Genomic DNA, 18,221 nt, shown 5'->3' with positions numbered 1-18,221 from the left:
AGTTAGAGGTGTTACCTGGAATGTTGCATTCCAAAGTGACACCACTGGCACACCGCTTGACATCACGATCTGCCTAGTTCAGCACATTTCTGACAGATGTTCACTGCACACGTGCCATTGGCCTCACCAATATAGAGTCCAGCACCATGTGCCCAATAGTGTATGCACGGACCATGGATGCCATCCTGGGCATCTAAGAGCACTTGTAGCACCCAAAGTGGGCACAAACAATTCCAATTCTGTGCTGGCTGTCTTGCAAGATTTTTAACTGAAACTATTGTGTCAATTGGAGTATTAATGGGTGAAGTGGCCGATTCCAAATCTGAAATAAAAACAGAAAATTCTGGAAATACTCAGCAGTTCTGGCAGTATTTGTGGACAGGGAAACAGTTCATGCTACAGGCTGGTGACCTTTCGCCAGAGCTTGCATTTATGTAGCGCCTTTAAGATAGTGAAATAACCTCTCAAAGGGAGCGGTTGCCAGACCCAAATTTGGCCGCCCTAATCCGAGTACTTGCTCGAGCATGTAAAAGAACATGAGAGGGCGAGGTGCGGTCTGTCAGGCTTATTGAACAAGGCAGTGTTGAATGTGAAGCAATAATAAACGCCCTGCATGTCAATCTGCAGAAATCTGGGCGAAACCGTAAATGTTTTACAACATTCGCCGACCGAGGACACCAGGTCCGTGAGTAAACGGCAGGCGGGGAATTAACGTTGTGCGTCTGGGTCACTTCAAACATGCATTCCAGATGTGAGCCAGTGGGGATTGTTGCATGCACATTGGATCCAGTGTGATCCAGACGGCCATCCCCTGAAGCACAAGGTGTTGGAAGGAGGTGCTGTGCCGGCACAAAAGCCTCTGTTGATGCATGTCCGCCACAGCATTGAGTGGAAGATTTGACGAGGGGGGGAGGTGGGTCTGTTGTAATCTCCCAGACTTTCTTACGGCTGCACGGAGATGCCTGTTATGTAGCCTTTTATGCGCTGGCCGCGTTTGATGCAAATCGCGCTGGATCGAGTGCAGTTCGATTGCAAGATCCAGCAGTGCAAACAGAAATGATGGGCTGAAGCTGAGAGACTTGAGGGAAGCGAGCGCAGGGTTGAATCCCTGGTCTGTTTTTATTTATCTCTGAGGCGTCTGATATCCGGAAATCAGATCGGACAGAGACGCAAGCAAGTTACATATTTTTTTAAAAAAAAAACCTCTTGTTGCCACGTCTGACCGCGTGGTCACAGGCGGGTATAAAATATGCTCTATAAAAGGAATCGGAGAGCTTGCTTTCTTGGAGCCCGTTCCAGTGGTTTTGACAATGAAGGGTTGGTGCATGGCTGGACTCCTTGGGAACCAATCCTCAGAGCGGCCCCGCCCCATTCCTCACACAAATACTGGGAGCATTCATTCGGCTTTTCCTTCTATGGGGAAATGGATACTGTAGGTAGGATTCCTGGGGATATGAGTGTAAGCACTCAGAAATGTTGGTATTAGCTCCCCGCGTCCCAGGCCAGTTTTACCAAGCGAACTGCTGACACAATTAGGTATGTCTTTGGGATTTTTAATTAAAACCTTTTTTACCATCATGTTTGAAGTAGTTTCGGACAGAGGGGGGAAAAAAAAACATGGCTTGCGTTGCAGCCCCCCACCCCCTCCCACCCAATGTGTGCTTATTGGGAAGGTGTTTTTTTTTTTCTTTTTTGCAGCAGAACCGGAAAATAAAAGTTTGTTCGCAATTCATTGACCATTTTAAATCATTGACCAGACAGGCGAGGCGATAGTCCGGTGTGTGCCCCCAACCCCCCCTCCTGAGAGACCTGTCCCAGCTGCTTTGGGATCCAGTTTAAAAGTTTAATTTTCCTCTCTGCTCAAGCTGAACTCACATTAAAATGGATTTACCTTTTGCCTGTGGTTTGGAATTCCAAACGCATCCTGCTTAAAAAATATTCCACGCCAGAACGAACTGGATTGCAAAGTATATTTGGCACCAGTGCTCCTCACGGAATGCAGGATGTAGCCTGTATTATAAAAAAAAATAATCATTGCTGGGGGGGGTGGGGGGAAGCTGGTGGTGAAATAGGACAAAATAAGGAATCTCTGGGGCGGAAGCCCCTGGAAATCCAGTTATTTACAGCAGGTTATTCACTCTTTTGCAGAACGTGTCGCTGAAAAAGGACACGGATGATATAATGTGTTTTGTTTATCTTCGATCTAAGGGTAGCTCTTTCTCCCCAAATACCAATGCTTGTTTAATCTGCATGCTTTTGACGTTGTGCTTGGCTCCTCCGGGACTCGGCACACACACACACACACACACACTCTCACACAACCAATTCTGAGCTAATTCTCCTGTCCCATTCTCAGTGTTGTGACTCCAGGACTCCGGGCTTTGCTGGTCGCTTCACATCCGATCGATTTCTCTCAAGTTTTCCCAAGCTGAACTGCCAGCCGGAGTGGACTCTGAATGACTGGTAAGATGTTAAAGGTTCTCTTTTTTTTGCAGGGGTTTGGTGGTGGGGGGTTGTTTCCAGGGAAGGCGACGAGATACGTTTCCCTCCAGTTCGGCAGATGCAAAATGTTAAAAAAAAAATCCTGAAATGTAGTTGTGGTGTTAACGATGGAAACAATCAGAACCGCGCGAATCGAATGGTTTCTGACCTAGGGTTTAAAGTTAATGGACGGGGAAGGGGGGCGGGGGGAGGGAATCGCCCCACTGAGAAAAGACTGAATCGGGGTTTTTTAATGAAAGGGGGGATTCAAAGGGGCGGGGGGGTAGGTAGGGAGCTATAATAACCCGAGGCGTTGCAGCAAATAAAATGCAGAGATCTTTTCCTTATTCAGTAGCATATTCTCCACATATAAAGTGGACCAACCGATTGTGGTTGTTTGATTCTGCAGTACCGCGGTTGAGAAATGACATTGGTGATTTCGATGAGCAGACTATGCGATCTTCCCACTGAAGAACCCTCAGACATCCCGGAGTACGTCCCCATCTGGGAAGAATCTTTCAGCAAAACCGCAGCGATCTCAAACCAGACTAAATACGGAGAGCCCACAGGTCACTCAGCAGCAGGTACCCAGACATCTGATTCGGTTGTGTTTTTCTTTTGGGTTCTAATCGTGTGTATGTGTGAGTGCGGGTCTGTGTACACTCCAAGCTGTGAATTTGCGCCAGTCAACCACAATTTATAAGCAGGGGTGAGTGGGAGGGCCGAGATGGGCAGAAAAAAAAAATGTGCTTTTCACAGGAGAAAACAGACTTTGCTTTCTCTGGCATCTTACAACTGCCTGTTTACATTAGTGGCCTGCTGTACGTTTTAAAGGGTTTCAACTTCTGATGTGTTGCTTGTAATTAGTCTTCACAGATGTATATGCATGTTTTTAAAATATTACTGGATACCTATCCAATTTCTGTTACATGTGTATGTTATTGTGTGGCATATAATTCTGCAGGAACCAGTTGCAAATTACTTCTGAATAAAACGGCAGTTATAATGTCACAGTCATTAATATTTCATTTCAAACAGCATCATACACTAACAGCAAAATGGGCAGTGGAAGTTGGTACCCACATTGCCAGCCAGTTTCAACACAAAGACAGATGTGATTCATAATAAAATTAGGTTCACAGTAAATGTGTTAATAAAAGAATCCCAGGCAGGGACTTCAAGCCCGTAATATCATGATGGGATTCAAATGACTTTCGTTTCAGCCTCACTGTATTTAAACCTTATATTTGTCTGGAAATTTCTGGTGCCATAATACATTTGCACCAGTGCCAACTGAACAAGAGGGGGCAGTAATGTGGAACGTAGTTCTAGTCTACTGCTTTTTTCCTGACCTAGCCAAAATTGCTGGAGGGAGAAATCCTAATAGGAGCGCTGTTGCAATCAGCTAGTTCAATCAAGTAGTTAACTGGTTGGATTGATACCTAAGGGGCAGTCACACCATATTGTTGTTGGAAACCACCACTGGTGCGAAGTGTTTATCTCATCCACATGGAACAGATGTGAAGTTACAGGAAGCAAGCTGGAGTCCTCATTTAAAGGTAATTTGGATCAATATTTTTTTCCCACTTTCCAGCTGTATGACACAATGGGGCTTCAGTATTACTGGATTTGGCATTGCAGGGCCTGCAAGAACAAGGAAAGACTGCTTGTGATACCAGGGTGGCAAATGTTGTAGACTGTCAAGTTCTACCACTGTTATGCAACAACTATCCCATATCAGGCACAGCTTTCCAGTAATGATAATAAGACCATGAAATTTAGGTTTAATAGGGACACTGTGGCAAAACAGTGCTTTCATCAAGACCTCTGTAGAACATGTAACATCATAATAACACTGCCTGTGGCCAGCAAAGTCAGTTTGGTTCTTTAGTTTTTAATTGGTATGTTCAAAGCTTTTCCAACTCAACACACAGTGTCAGCCGGTTGGCAGCCTACAATGTATCAAGGATGTCACATTTGCTTTATTCAGCAAGCCAATAATTGTATTATTTTTGCCACTGACCAACAGCAGCAATTTGAGAGGGCAACACAATTCTGTAGCACCTAGGGTGTAGAGGATCAGTGACTGCTTCTTTAGTTGCCATTCAAGCTCCTGCACACAATGTTGAGCATTGTTTGACCCTCCTAAAGTGATTTTTAAAATATTTCAGTGAGGATATTATACATAATGAGTAGCACAGAACCGTGCAGAATGCCTGCTTCCCCAGAAGTGCTCAGGATCCTTTTATTTCCTAGCTACCATTTTATTTGAAAGAGAATGAAGGATGACATCAGGAGACCAAGGCTGCATTATACAGTAAATGCTCATGATACCCATGCATCTACCATGTGTGGAAGCAGAGCACAAGGCACAGTGAAGCTTATGCTGCTTCAGACTTATAAAACATGGAGGTTGGGTTTATTTATTCATGGGATGTGGGCGTCGCTGGCTAGACCAGCATATATTGCCCATCACTAATTGTCCTTGAGAAGATGGTGGTGAGCTGCCTTCGTGAACTGCTGCTGTCCATGTGGTGTAGGTACATCCACATTGCTATTAGAGATGGAGTTCCGGGTTTTTGACCCAGCAAAAGTGAAGGAACGGCAATAGATTTCCAAGTCAGGATGGTGAGTGACTTGGAAGGGAACTTCCAGGTGATGGTGTTCCCATGTGTCTGCTACCCTTGTCCTTCTAGACGGTCGTGGCTGTGGGTTTGGAATGTGCTATCTAAGAAGCCTTGGTGAGTTTCTGAAGTGCATCCTGTATATGGTACACACTGCGGCCACTGTTTGTCGGTGATGGAGAGAGTGAATGTTTGTGGAAGGGGTGCTAATCAAGTGGGCTGCTTTGTCCTGGATGTTGTCAAGCTTCTTGAATGTTGTTGGAGCTGCACTCATCCAGGCAAGTGGAGAGTATTCCATCAAACTCTTGACTTGTGCCTTGTAGTTGGTGGACAGGCTTTGGGGTGTCAGGGGGTGAGCCACTCACCACAGGATTCCTAGCCTCTGACCTGCTCTTGTAGCCGCAGTATTCATGTATCTAGCCCAGTTCAGTTTCTGGTCACAGGTAACCCCAGGATGTTGATAGTGGGGGATTTAATGATGTAAATGCCATTGCATGTCAAGGGGTGATTGTTATATTCTCTGTTGCTGGAGATAGTCATTGCCTGGCACTTGTGTGGGACGAATGTTACTTGCCACTTGTCAGCCAAAGGAAGGAGGTCATTGATGAAGCATCTGAAGATGGTTGGGCCTAGGACACTACCCTGAGATACTCCTGCAGTGATGTCCTGGAACTGAGATGATTGATCTCCAACAAATACAACCATCTTCCTTGACTCCAACCAGCGGAGAGTTTCCCCCCTGATTCCCATTGACTCCAGTTTTGTTAGGCGTACCTCGAAGCAGAGCTTCATGCTCCATGTCAAGGCCTTGGCTTTCACATTGACCACCAGGATGACATAATAGGGTGAAAACACTAATATGAAATTAACAGCACTACCAGCAATGCAGCAAGGAAGACTGACATACCAGGACCTATTTCATTGCTTCAACATTTCTTAAAGCGGTAAACCATAACCATGCAAAAATGGCCGTTTCATACTTAGTTCTTCAAATTCTATTTATTGTCTTTTTGTGCTTTTGGAAATGGCATAAATATCCAGCACAACATTCACGACAACTGCAAGACATTTATTTTCTCCATTGCATAGTAGATGAATGTTGGCAGATTGGCTTAGCATCATGCCGCTTCTTGGAGGTTGTACTATCTTTTAGCTGTGTGACACCTAGACTATCTTTCCTCCAATGTGAATCGTTTTGGAAAGAGGAAGGGCGGAATTTTCCACTCCTGCCAGCGGTGGGAATCATGGCGGGAGCAGTCACTTAATTTGGCGGGAGGTGAAAAATCTGTTTCTCAACGCTGGGATAATCTGTTGGAATTCTGTTCTCCTGACTTTCAAGGCAGGTTAAGCTCCCCAACAAACAATGTTGGGAACCCTATTTGTATGCATTAGCATCTCATGCACGCTCATTAAAAAGCCACCTCGCTGAAATTAAGTTCCCCATCAGTGAGAATTTCGAATATTCAGTTTTACGACTATATATACGTGGCATCGATCTAGTGCGCTTCACCTCTTCCACTACTTTGAGTTCCATAGATGCTGCTTTCCCCTTCTTGGGGATCTCGCATAACTTCACTCGAGTGCCATTGGCAAGTGCTGCACCAAGGCTGGATAAGGAGGCAGGTGAAGGCTGGGAGGGGAGGAGTAGGGTGGAGCAAAGGCTGAACAGGGGAAGCAGGCTTTCAGGGGAAGGGTGAGAGTGTCCAGGGAAGGAGGGGCGTGGAGAGTGTATGGGGAAGGGGGAGCAGGGGAATGTCTTAGAGGGTGGCGTCAGTGGTGTTGACAGCGGAGTCCTAGGGGAGAACTTGTGGGGTGATTGGAAGGAACAGTCTTGGTCAGAGCGGGGAGTAGGATGTGATAGGGTCCAGGGTGAGAGTCTGGTAGGTGAAGGTCTCATGGGGTAGGCCACAGAGTGGGGTAAGACGAGTGGCTCGGATAACAGGAGGGGGCAGGGTCAGGGTGGGCATGGGGATAGTAATGAGTGTTGGCTCTGAGGGGAGGAAAGGCGTGTGAAGGTGGAGCAAGATAGGGCCCAGGAGAGAGGTTCAGGGGTGACAGAAGAGAGAGGAATGGTGATATTGGGTGGGTCTATGGTGGTGGGGGGAGGTTGGTGGATGGCAGGGGAGGGTAGAAGGCGGTGGAGTGATTTTGAAAAATGATGCGCACCATTTTTCCAAACTGACCTTGACCACGCAGTTAGTTAGCCAATGGGATCCCTCCAGATGGGAGGATGGTCTTTTCAGGTGGGTGGAGTTCAAGGTCAGTACAAGTGGCCGACTAGAGGGACAGCCTAATAATTATGAGGCACCTGGATGTCAAAGGTGGTCACTTGTGTTCTCCTCTCTTTGGTTAAGCCTGCAATGCAGCTGGTTTGTTACCGACTCATGGGTTTTATAACATCGAGATCCCAGCAAGGTCTGGAGCTGCCAATCATTCTGTGCCATTTACCATTGGCTGCAATCAGAGGCAGGGGTGAAAGGAGGGAGGGAACTGGATGACTCCAAGGGGCATGACTGGTGGACAGCAGCCAGTTTGCAACTCCAAACCTCCATCCTCCCGGGTGAATGGTCACGGCTGACATCATGCAGTTAGTCTTTCTATGCTGCCAAGGCAATGTCAGTGTCTCTCTATTGCATTTCAAGGGTAATGGGGACAAACGGATAAGTGTCCACTTGAAGCTTCTTGCACATGGCTCTTATCACCCTGGTCAAAGAGCAATGTCTCCATGCGCATTCATGTACGAACAGGAGGGACATCCATCTCTGGTCCTTCAGGATGCTCTTTACCTGGAAGGGGTGAGGTGGGGTTGCCATGTCTAGACAAAGGCCAGGCAAAGGGCTCAGCACCGGCCTGCTGGCTTTGAGATGGAGGGAAACCTGTAAAGGACATGGCTGCTAAAAGCATCGCTTCAAATCGTTCACACATGCACTGAGGCATCGATGATGCAGGCTGCCATGGTAATGGCTCTCATTCAGATGAGGGGAGGAGGGCCCGTTGCCAGTTGGCACAGGGCCAGGAGGAGCAAGAGGCAGCAGGGCCTCTAGAACGCCAAGATGCTGGCGAACATGGACCTCTGGAACGGCAAGCATTGTCTTGTACAGTGGTGCTCTTGTCTAAAGATGAGTGCAAGGCAATGGGTAGAAGCTCCCTCGTTTGTCCTGGGTTGTGGTTGCTCACATCTGCCAGCTTCTCCGGTACGACCTGCAGCCACAGCAACTCTGGACAAGTAGTGCTGAGCTCCTGACTTGGAATGAGTGACTGTCTATCCGAGTGCCCTTTAAAAATGGTGCCAGGGCCTTCAACCCCATGAAGTAACTGTGGGGCAGGCGATTTCCTGCCTGTCCCCACCACGAGATTCACCAAGCTTCTTGCTGATGCATAATTAATTAGCTCAAAAGTGGAAGATGGCACATGTTCACTCACCTCCCGTCGACTTTCCCGCCTGCCAGTGGACTTAGTAACCTGAGTGGAAAATTCCGCCCAAAGTACTTTGGCAGTTTGTAAGATTACAGTGCTTTCCTGTTGGCCTAGACTTCCCTGAACTATATATTGTGATTGCTCTGTAGGTGAGCCACCTACATTATGACTGTGTTGACTGATTAGTGTTCCCAGCTTCAAGTTACCTCCTACCATTTTTGGTGCACCAGGACCTTCTGTGGGAGATTATCATCCCTTTAACTGTTTACCTTCTCTCTTTAGCACTTGGACAAGGCTTATAGCTGCTGGTAAATCAAACTAACTTTTCATTACAACTTACAGCTGATTTGTTGCTGCTTCCTTCTCATTGACTGGCCCACTCACTGGGAGAGAATGCTTACATTTTTGCCCACAGGCTGAAAAACATTAATATTGGGTATGGCAGAAGGAGTAAATTTTTCCAGAAACTTTCAGTAACCTGCTCTTTACCCATGAATAGTGGCCCAATAATTTTCAGGCTAAAATGATTATTTTCTTGTAATAAGGCCTAGGTATTTATTATTCTGTATTTCACATGATTCCACCTGTTTGAAAGTTACAAAATTATAATTCACAATCAGTGTTCCAGGAGCCATTGAAAATGCACTTAAATTTACAGTCGGAGCTTTGTGAAACCTGGAATCTCTGTTGGGTCCTCCAGTCTGAGATTGACAAAATCCCTGGAGAAGAGATATATTTGGCTTAAACCAGCAACCTACACTGCATCTTGAGGGTTCTGCTTATCTCCTATGATAGGAGGTTGGGGAAAACCCTGTGGAAGTTCAGGACTTGAATGTCTTCCTGATGCAGGTCAGTTTAATGCACCATTTCATTAGTATGAAAATCCATTTTAACTCATTCATTATAAATTTTCAAATTCATAATAAACAAGCCATAGCTGACGATAACTAGTGAGCTATTGTTTAATATATGCTTGGTACTATATTCTGCATTCTATGGAAATTATAACTTTATAATATGTGCCCTTGAAGTAGATTGTGGTTTCTGTGTTTGTACCCTCGGGATGGAAGATTTTTATTGTTATACTTCATCTTGGACATCGTAAATTTGTGTTTCATTTCAATGTCCTTTGCATTTTTATCACTGGATCCTCAGCAAAAAAGAGAAGTGTACACAGAGTGCAATATACAATATATGATGGTCAGGAGGCGAATTAAAGATTTGCATGTTGCTCTTCATTCTATGGTCTGGTGTCAAGTACACACAAGGTCATGAATGTGTTTGCAATTTACGCTGTCCATCTATAAATAATACATAATTATCTGTCAGAATAATAATACACTGTACTATATGACAGATCCATTATTCCCTCAGATTCTCCATCATGTAACATTGTGAAATAGCCTTGACACCAAATGGTTAATTATAATTAACAGCAAAGAAGCTCACTAACCTGAATACTCTCAGTGAAGTTAAGGCAGTGATCTTAGTATCCAGAATAAAAATAAACGGTGATAAAAGGAATAATTATAAATGCTTTTAATCTGAAATAGGATCGAAAACTGATAGGAATGCACAGGAGGTCAGTCATCTTCTGAAATAATTACTATAGGCCAATTTTTCAGGTTAACCACTTTTGATATAGTGCCCCATCTCAATGTTAACTTATTTTATCAGTGAGTGGGCTTCTGTGCACTTCTAGAATTTTATGCTTTAATGACTAATGTAAACTGTTTCATCTTTTCTCTTATAGTTTACAAAATGTTCTGAATGCCTCAGTTGGAATCTTATAGTTCAGCTGGAGGTATCCTCAGTTTTGTCATGTCATTCTCATTGTATTCTGTGAGCATTACTGGTGTATTCAGCAATTATAACTCAGAATAAGGAAACAAAATAAAAGTGTCCATATGCATGTTGCATTCACCTTGCATTCCATTGTTAAGTGATAAATTAATTTACCATAAAATGAAAACATGGCTCAGGTATAAAATCTTCAAACTTGTGCAATGTTAGTATAATTTAGGACTAGTGGAAACTATCAGTGAGCAAACAAATCATCATTTGGAACAGTGAGAATTCAGATGTGGATTGCAAATTTATGCACTTAATAGTTATGTAATAATTGGTCCTGTGCTCCTGAACAGAAATATCAAGTAGAATTCCACTGCTGGGATTCAGCAGATAACCTCCAAAGCAAACAGGGTTTTTAGATTTCTGAGGAGGAATATTTGGTATTGCACCAACATATTCAGAGTTTTAGCTTACCAAAGATTTGTTCCTCCAGTCCTGGAGTATGCAAGTTGTGTGTTGTATCCTAATATGGTGAGAGATATAAATAAGATTGAAGCAATCCAACAATTCTCCATGAATCAGCATGGGAAATACACCAGTGTCACATCCGTGTTCAAAGATTTGGAACGGGAATCACTCCAGCAAAGGAGGAAACAAACAGACTGACCATGTTCTATAAAATATGGAATGGACTGGTGGGAATTGACAGAAAACCTGGTGCTCTCCGACAATGACAACAGGAGGTAGGCATCCAAACAAAGACCACTTATTTCCAAGACAGTGTCTCAACAGTCTTTCTTCCCAACGACAATCCCACAATGAAACAAACTGCCAGCGAAAATGATCACAGCCCCATCACTTGAAATCTTCAAGATCCACCTTTAGATTACTTCCATTTGAAAGTTTTCATTATCAGGACGACCATTTCAGCAGGTCATCCCTGGTTTAGCTAGCACTACCCATATAAATGTTGGTGGAATGCAGGTATTGGTCTATGATGCCGTCACAACTAAAGCAGAAGCAGAAACTGCTGTCTAACAACTTGTGCAAGATATTTTCACACATTGATTTTTCGTGAGAATAAGCCTGGTTTCAGTGATTTGCTATCTCAGCCTTCCAGTGCGTTGAGACAAGCTTTACCCACAGACAACGGGGATTTCAGTAAGTCTACCTGATGGATGGCTAGTTTGTATGGTACTGTTACTCTAGTCCAAATCAACATCTTCAGGAAAGGAAGGGAGAAAATGGGAAGAAATAGGGTAAAAACATTATGCTTTTTGGTTAATAGAGTAGGCTGTTAAACAAATGAATGGAAGTTTTAGCCTTTTTATTTTTAAAAAAATGTGCATTTAAGTAGAGTGTACTGTGATCTCTATGTGACTCAATTTTTGCATTCTGAACCTCCAGTTCACCAGTACAAATAAATAAGGCCTGAAGTTGAAAGATTTGGTCCGGGCACAGCGTCTTCGCATGGGGAGCACGGATCAGAGAAACAGGCATCTAGGTCAGTGCGCCCAACACATGAAGCTTTCATTTTTCTGGCTATTCCTTCAATGGCTGAAAAGTTGGGACCACTGCAGAATAAGGTTGCTTGACAATGAAACTTGATTTCGCAGAGTTTCATAATATTGGGGGTTTAGTCTATCGCATTACAAGTGTTCTATCACATAAGAGAAAGTATTTTAGGAGCGAAGAAAGAGATATAAGCTAGGCAGTCTCTGAGCCTGTTCCATCATTCCATCAGATTATGGCTCACCTGTACCTCAATTCTATATCCCATTTATTTATTTGTTTATTTATTCATTCATTCATGGGTTGTGGGCGTTGCTGGCTAGGCCAGCATTTATTGCCCAACCCTAACTGCTCTTGGGCATTTTAAGAGTCAACCACATTGCTGTGGGTCTGGAGTCACATGTAGGCCAAGAGAGTTTGGAGTCACATGTAGCCTAAGAGAAATCTACTAATCACAATCTTGAAAATTTCAATTGACCTAGCATCAACAGCCCTTTAGGGAAGTGACTTCCATATTTTCATGTCTAAAAAATGCTTCCTGATTCCACTCCTAAAAGGCCTTGCTTTCATTTTTGATTATGCCCTTTTGTTCTGGATCCTCCCCCATCAGAGTTTTTAGTTTCTGAGTATCTACTCTATCAAATCTTTTTAACAGCTTGAGGTCTCACTTTGATCACCCCTCAACTGCTTAAAGTGAAAGGAATAAATGCCTAGGTTCTGCTGCTTGTCCTCATAATTAAAACCTTTATTCCCTGAAATCATAATGATGAATGCATATAAGCCATATGAACAGAAAATGCATACAGGTCAGGCAGCATCCATGAAAATAGATGTTTCGACATTTCAGGTCAGTGATGAATCATAAAAACTGGCCAGAAAAAAACATGAAACACAAACTCAATTTCACTCTTCGCAGATGCTGCTTGACCTAATAAGTATTTCCAACATTTTCTGTTTATATTTCAGACTTCCAACGTCCACAGTATTTTATCTTAGTCTTACACAATGCCTGGGAGAGACTGTTGGAACAGTGGGCAGAATTAAAAGGTGTTTAAAATGACCTGAAAAGACTAAATCCAGCATGTGAATAGACAAGGAAGATGATGCAATGTTTTGAGTAAAAAGGAAATTGCAGAAAACTGCAGGATGTCCTCCACTTCACATATCACATTTAAATCCAAAGAATGTGCAAGCAATAATTTTATGGCCATTAGTTATATTGCTGTGATCTGCACGAGAGAAGGCTGGGCTAATGAAAAGTACCAAATAGTTCTCTAAACATGGTATTGTATTATGAATAATTGTGTACACTGAGTTAGTACATCATTAATAGATCAACTGAAATTTACTAAATTTGACATTCACAAGAGTAAAAGATATTTATGGCTTAAGGAGGATTGGGATATCTTAATTTATCTATTCAGAAGTACCCCAAAGACATCCCTCACTAGCATCCAATCTTGAATGATGCAAGGAACCTTTCCTCCATCCTTTATCTAGGAACCCAATCCTGAGATTCATTACTCTTTATGAAGAAGAATTTCCTGATATCAGTCCTACATTTGCATTTTACCAGTTTGAATCTACGTCCCGTTGTTTTACTTTAGCAATCTATATTACATGTTGGATTTACTTTTTTTCATTTGGGTGAGATGTTAAATTGAGGAGTCATCATCCTCTAAAAGATCCTAAAGCACTATTTGAAGAAGAGCAAGGATGTTGTTCCGGTGTCCAGGTTGACATATTTTCTGCAACCAACATGTGAACAGATGATCTTGTTGTTTATTTTATTGCTCTTTGTGAGAGCTTGTTGTGTGCAAATTGGCTGCTAGGATTCCTCAATTGCAATAATGACTACACTTAAAGTGCTTAATTGGTTGTACAGTGTTTTGGGATGTCCTGAGGTTGTGAAAGGTACTACATAACTGCAATTTCTTTTTTCCTTTAACACTGGATGAAACACATCCTATCATGCAGCAAGTCATGAGTAATATAGTGCTTTCCAGTGTGTGCACAACAAATAGATTTTAACCCTCACCTAACGTTCCCAGTGAGCTAAAAGCAATTTTTCTCCCTTGGAATCTTTGATGCTTAGTAAAGAATAGTTAAAAAAAACCTGCCACTAATGCCTTATACTAGTTATATTAGTAATGAAAATGAGTATCTGTATTTATCGTTCTGTGCCATTTGAAATGCCATTGTCATTGTTAACAAGCATCTCATCACGAGGCATAGCTGTTCAAAATAGATCGGAGGTTAACAATATTGGATCCACCTTGCAGGCTATAGTAAATTCTATTAAATTGGCCTAACTGACAATAGATACTATAATTAAAGGAGTACATAATAAAGAGCCAATGTTTTGTCTTGCCTCCCATTCTTTGAGACAAAAGTGGCCTAGTAGAACCGACTCATTCAAATTCCCCTTGGAATACTGTTCAAATAAAATATTAAAATGAAAAAGATTGCTGCTATTATAATTAAGTGGAATGCCTAATAATTACATCTATACTGAAATGTAACCCTGTTACTTGGCCTTTAAAACACCAGAAATTATTGTGTTTGTTCTTACTGTTGTGTACATATCATTACTCAAATTTTAGATATGTTTTTCCCTCCAACTAATATGCTAATAGAATATATAAGTGAAAAACTATTTTATAGGCATCTGAATATTTCAGTGATCTTGGAATGAACCCAAGGAAATATGAGATTAACTGTATTGTCAATCATTTTGTATGGGAAGAAATTAAAATTAAAATGTGAGAAAGTTTTCAAACATATGTAGCAGCTATATTTGATTTATTTCCACAGAATCACCTTGCAAAGGTATCTCAAATTTTCTAACAACGTCCAAGATAGCATACTTCAAACGGAAATATGTGGAAGATGGAGATCTTCATCCACCTGCTCACACTTGCTGCCAAAGAGTAGGTTACACAAATTCATTACAATTCCATGTTAATTTAACTTCTAGCTTGGTATTAGCTTACATACAGCTTCATTTTGCCGCCTCTTTATTTCTTCTATCGACATCTCTTGGGAATAGAATAGGGGCTTATATTAAATCTATGGCTGTTACTTGGCCTTTACAATAATATAAATTATTGTGCCTGTTCTTGTTGTGTACCTATCATTACTGAAATTTCACATGTGCTTTTGTTTCTCCAACTAATATGCTAATAGAATATGTAAGTGAAAAAGTATTTTATAGATAACTGAACATTTCAACATTCTTGGAATTAACTCAAGGAAACAGGATATTAACTATATTAAGTGTCAATATTTAAGTCAACATTTAGTCTGGTTAATTTAGTAATTGTCATCACGACTCCACTGAGCTCTCCATTTTTTGGAAACCAATAATGTGAGACTAGACTAGATTACTCATGAGAGACTTAAATGAAGAAGGTTATTATATGAGGAGTTTCTATTCTGCTACTTATACACATCTTCCAAAACCTGATCAAGAGAAGCATTTATTTGGGTCTTCTCGAATGCAGGCGGTATTTAAGGTGTGAGCAACTGACAAAAGGAAATTATGTAGGGGTTGGGAACTGACAACATATTTTATGATGAAAACATACTCTCAGAAGCAAAGAAAAATATAATATTTTGATATATATTTATCCTTTCCACCTACTGTTGCAGAAAAACGTTGGAGTTTATATAGATGTCCATAATTGGTGGATGCTGAATTTACATATTTGATCTCAATTATAATTGGATTGTCTAAAAACAATGGCTTAAATTTGTGCAATAAACATAGGCATGGGAATGATAGCCCAGAAGTTTCATTGTTGCCATATCGTAGAGAATAAATAGCTTTTTGCAATATTTGTTGACTTATTTCTGTGGTTTAGGCGCGGACCTTGCCTGTTCCTGAGGATCGCACCCACATACTTCGTTTATCACTGGAAAAATTAAGGTTTATTGAAGATCCAGAAGTGTTTCTGCGACGATCAGTGCTGATCAACAATTTACTGAAACGGATTCGAGGGGAAATGCAGAACGACTGGTACTTGTCAGCCTGCTCTTTTGGTGAGACACCACCTAATGATTGGTTCGGATCACAGGAATCAGCCTATAGGAAGCGACTGAGGATTGCCAAAGAGTATGACAGCAGCCTGCATGATTGTTGCTTTTACCAAGACTGTGGTAATCAATATTCAGTGATGCCTTTCTCTGTTTATAATGGGGAGGGGGCTCCCTCTTCCCTGCCTAGCTGTTCTCGCCAGGGCATGGACTGTTCTGAAGTTTATGGAGCCCATAATGCGCATCCCAGGATTGATGTGGCAACCAGTGCAGTATCTGACATTTATGAGAACATTGGAAAATTATATGATAAGGAAATCAATGAGGAAGATGAGCATCAAAAGGGAAGCAGCTCAGCAAAACATACTTCCAGTGAAAGGGCCCTCCCCCTTGTGTGCAGTGATAAGGAGGTTGATTGTAGTACAACTGGCTTCAGAAACGATGGAATGAATCCAGCCGAATCTCCGTTAGATCCTGACATATTAAAGCAACATGTAGGTGATCGCAAACTTTGTTCTGTAAAGGAAGCAAAATTCGAATCATCTTGTTTTGTGATGGCAGGGGCCAGCAGTTTAACAAGTATAGCAAAGAGCACATGCCGAGTCAGTGACACATATTAGCATAAATGCCCATTACAAAAACTTGAATCAGTTGAATCTTTATCATCATGCTGATGCACTTTATGCTATTATGGAGACAAAATCCTGAAGAGAAAAATAATCACAAAAGAAAATGAACCTGCGCATTGTGGGTTGGTTTACTCAGATTGTCTAAACAGCGTGTTGAGATTTTACATAATAAACTGGTTTATACTGAAAGTAACAAGCATATGATCAAAGGTGCCTTAAATTTGTTATGACAGTGTTAAAGTTTGCAGGACAATACAAGTCATCTGTTGGGGTTAGTTGTATGAGGTTTTATACTATTTTCTTAAATGTTGACTTGCCATAGAATGTAAGATGATCCAGTGCATTCAGAGGAAAAATTTTTGACTTTATTTTAAAATTCACATTTGAACAGATGATGTGTATAATTTCAATTTATTCTGTGGACAGTATTCTCCAGTAATCCAACAATGGAGTGATCTTCCCCATGAGCAAGCATTTAGCTGCTTGAGTATTTCCATAGCAACAGATAGACTGTTGCAGAGAATGAATTTTGTTTTGTAAGGTCTGTGAATTGTTGGCTGACTTTATATTTCATCTACATTTCTTTTAACTGCAATATTCTATTCAACTTCTGAACTCAAAAGTTAACAATTTTTTAAGCTAATATCCTGCTATTTGCTGAAAATCCCGAACCATTTTAATGACATAGCCATCAGTGAGGACTGTAGCATGATGTCTTGGTTGTAGAGACCTTCAATTGTAACTGGATATTAAAACTTTGGGAGAAGTACGAGTTCTTATGAGAAATGGAAAATGCTCCCCATAAAACACTTGCATTCAAAATGACTGTATCCTTTACCTTAAGCTTTTTTATTGTGATCGTGGCCAACATTTATGTTTCCAATGCAAATTGTACATGCTTTTTTTACAATCAAAAAAAAACAAAAATATATGGGGTCCTTTTCCACGTGGTATGATAAATTGGTACATATTAGTGTTTTACAGTAAAATGTGATTTACATGTAAAATATTTATTAAACAGTAGAACATCTTACACAGGCTGAGTACTTTGATATTAATTGTTCTTGGGATACATGGAATACTAAATCAGTAGGTTACGAGAAAGAATGGAAAATTATTAAAGACAGTTAATCAGGTTTTCTCCTGGACGAGTTCACTTGTTAAGAAACAGCATGATTGGTTTGAGAAAGCACTTGCATTTATTCCTGGTATAAATAAATCAAAAAATCCAAAAACAAATTATGGGTGAAAACAATTCATTAGGACCTCTGATTTTTGAGTGGACACTAATAGGGTGTGCCAGATACAATGTTGATTTTATCACAATCGTTTTGTCCTGTTTTAAGTGAAGAAAGCAAATTGCAATAGGGGATCCAGTCTCCTCTGAACCCTATGCATGCTGTGCCTGAGAGAGTATTTGCAGCTTTAATTGCTACTCTTTCATTGTGATATCACCCACTGTCGATCACATGAGGTGCTCACTATATTCTTCCTGCTACTTTGGAAAGGTGGGAAAAACACCACAACATCAAACTAAAGCATATAGGCTAAAATCAATATTCAGATTTATTCACGAATACACAAAAGCCATAAAACATGTCAGAGTGAATTTTGAAAGATGAGGTTTGCAACATGGAGCCTTGCTGGACAGGGGCTTTGTTCAGATAGGTGACTTACATTATAGGCCTGATTCTGCAAACTACATTCCCATCCAGAAAATGATTGCGTTGGG

At 41.5% G+C, this 18,221-nt stretch overlaps 1 protein-coding gene and 1 long non-coding RNA gene across 5 annotated transcripts in view; one reads left to right on the top strand and one right to left on the bottom strand.

The window, feature by feature from the left end:
- Positions 1–1,975, bottom strand: part of LOC144689755 (uncharacterized) — a 111,696-nt gene extending 109,721 nt beyond the window's left edge. Inside the window, exon 1 of the long non-coding RNA XR_013578699.1 lies at positions 1,892–1,975. This is a non-coding gene — a long non-coding RNA (uncharacterized LOC144689755). The remainder of the gene's footprint in view (positions 1–1,891) is intronic.
- On the top strand, positions 1,249–17,524 carry LOC144689752 (SERTA domain-containing protein 4-like). 4 transcript variants are annotated; one of them, XM_078557124.1, is made up of 5 exons: positions 1,250–1,536; positions 2,357–2,463; positions 2,891–3,065; positions 14,640–14,755; positions 15,689–17,524. In XM_078557124.1, exons 3-5 carry the CDS (start codon positions 2,906–2,908, stop codon positions 16,478–16,480), a joined length of 1,068 nt encoding a protein of 355 aa, XP_078413250.1. In that variant the 5' UTR covers positions 1,250–1,536; positions 2,357–2,463; positions 2,891–2,905; the 3' UTR covers positions 16,481–17,524. The 4 variants fall into 4 exon arrangements, with proteins under 4 accessions (XP_078413253.1, XP_078413250.1, XP_078413251.1 ...); XM_078557125.1 differs by lacking the exon at positions 1,250–1,536 and adding an exon at positions 2,076–2,129; XM_078557127.1 differs by lacking the exon at positions 2,891–3,065 and having other exon boundaries at positions 1,249–1,536.
- Positions 17,525–18,221: the final 697 nt, after the last annotated feature.

Source organism: Cetorhinus maximus, chromosome 14 (genome assembly GCF_964194155.1).
Source record: "Cetorhinus maximus chromosome 14, sCetMax3.hap1.1, whole genome shotgun sequence".
In the NCBI taxonomy this organism is placed as follows: Eukaryota; Metazoa; Chordata; class Chondrichthyes; order Lamniformes; family Cetorhinidae; genus Cetorhinus; species Cetorhinus maximus.
This window is presented reverse-complemented; position numbering and strand designations above follow the sequence as displayed.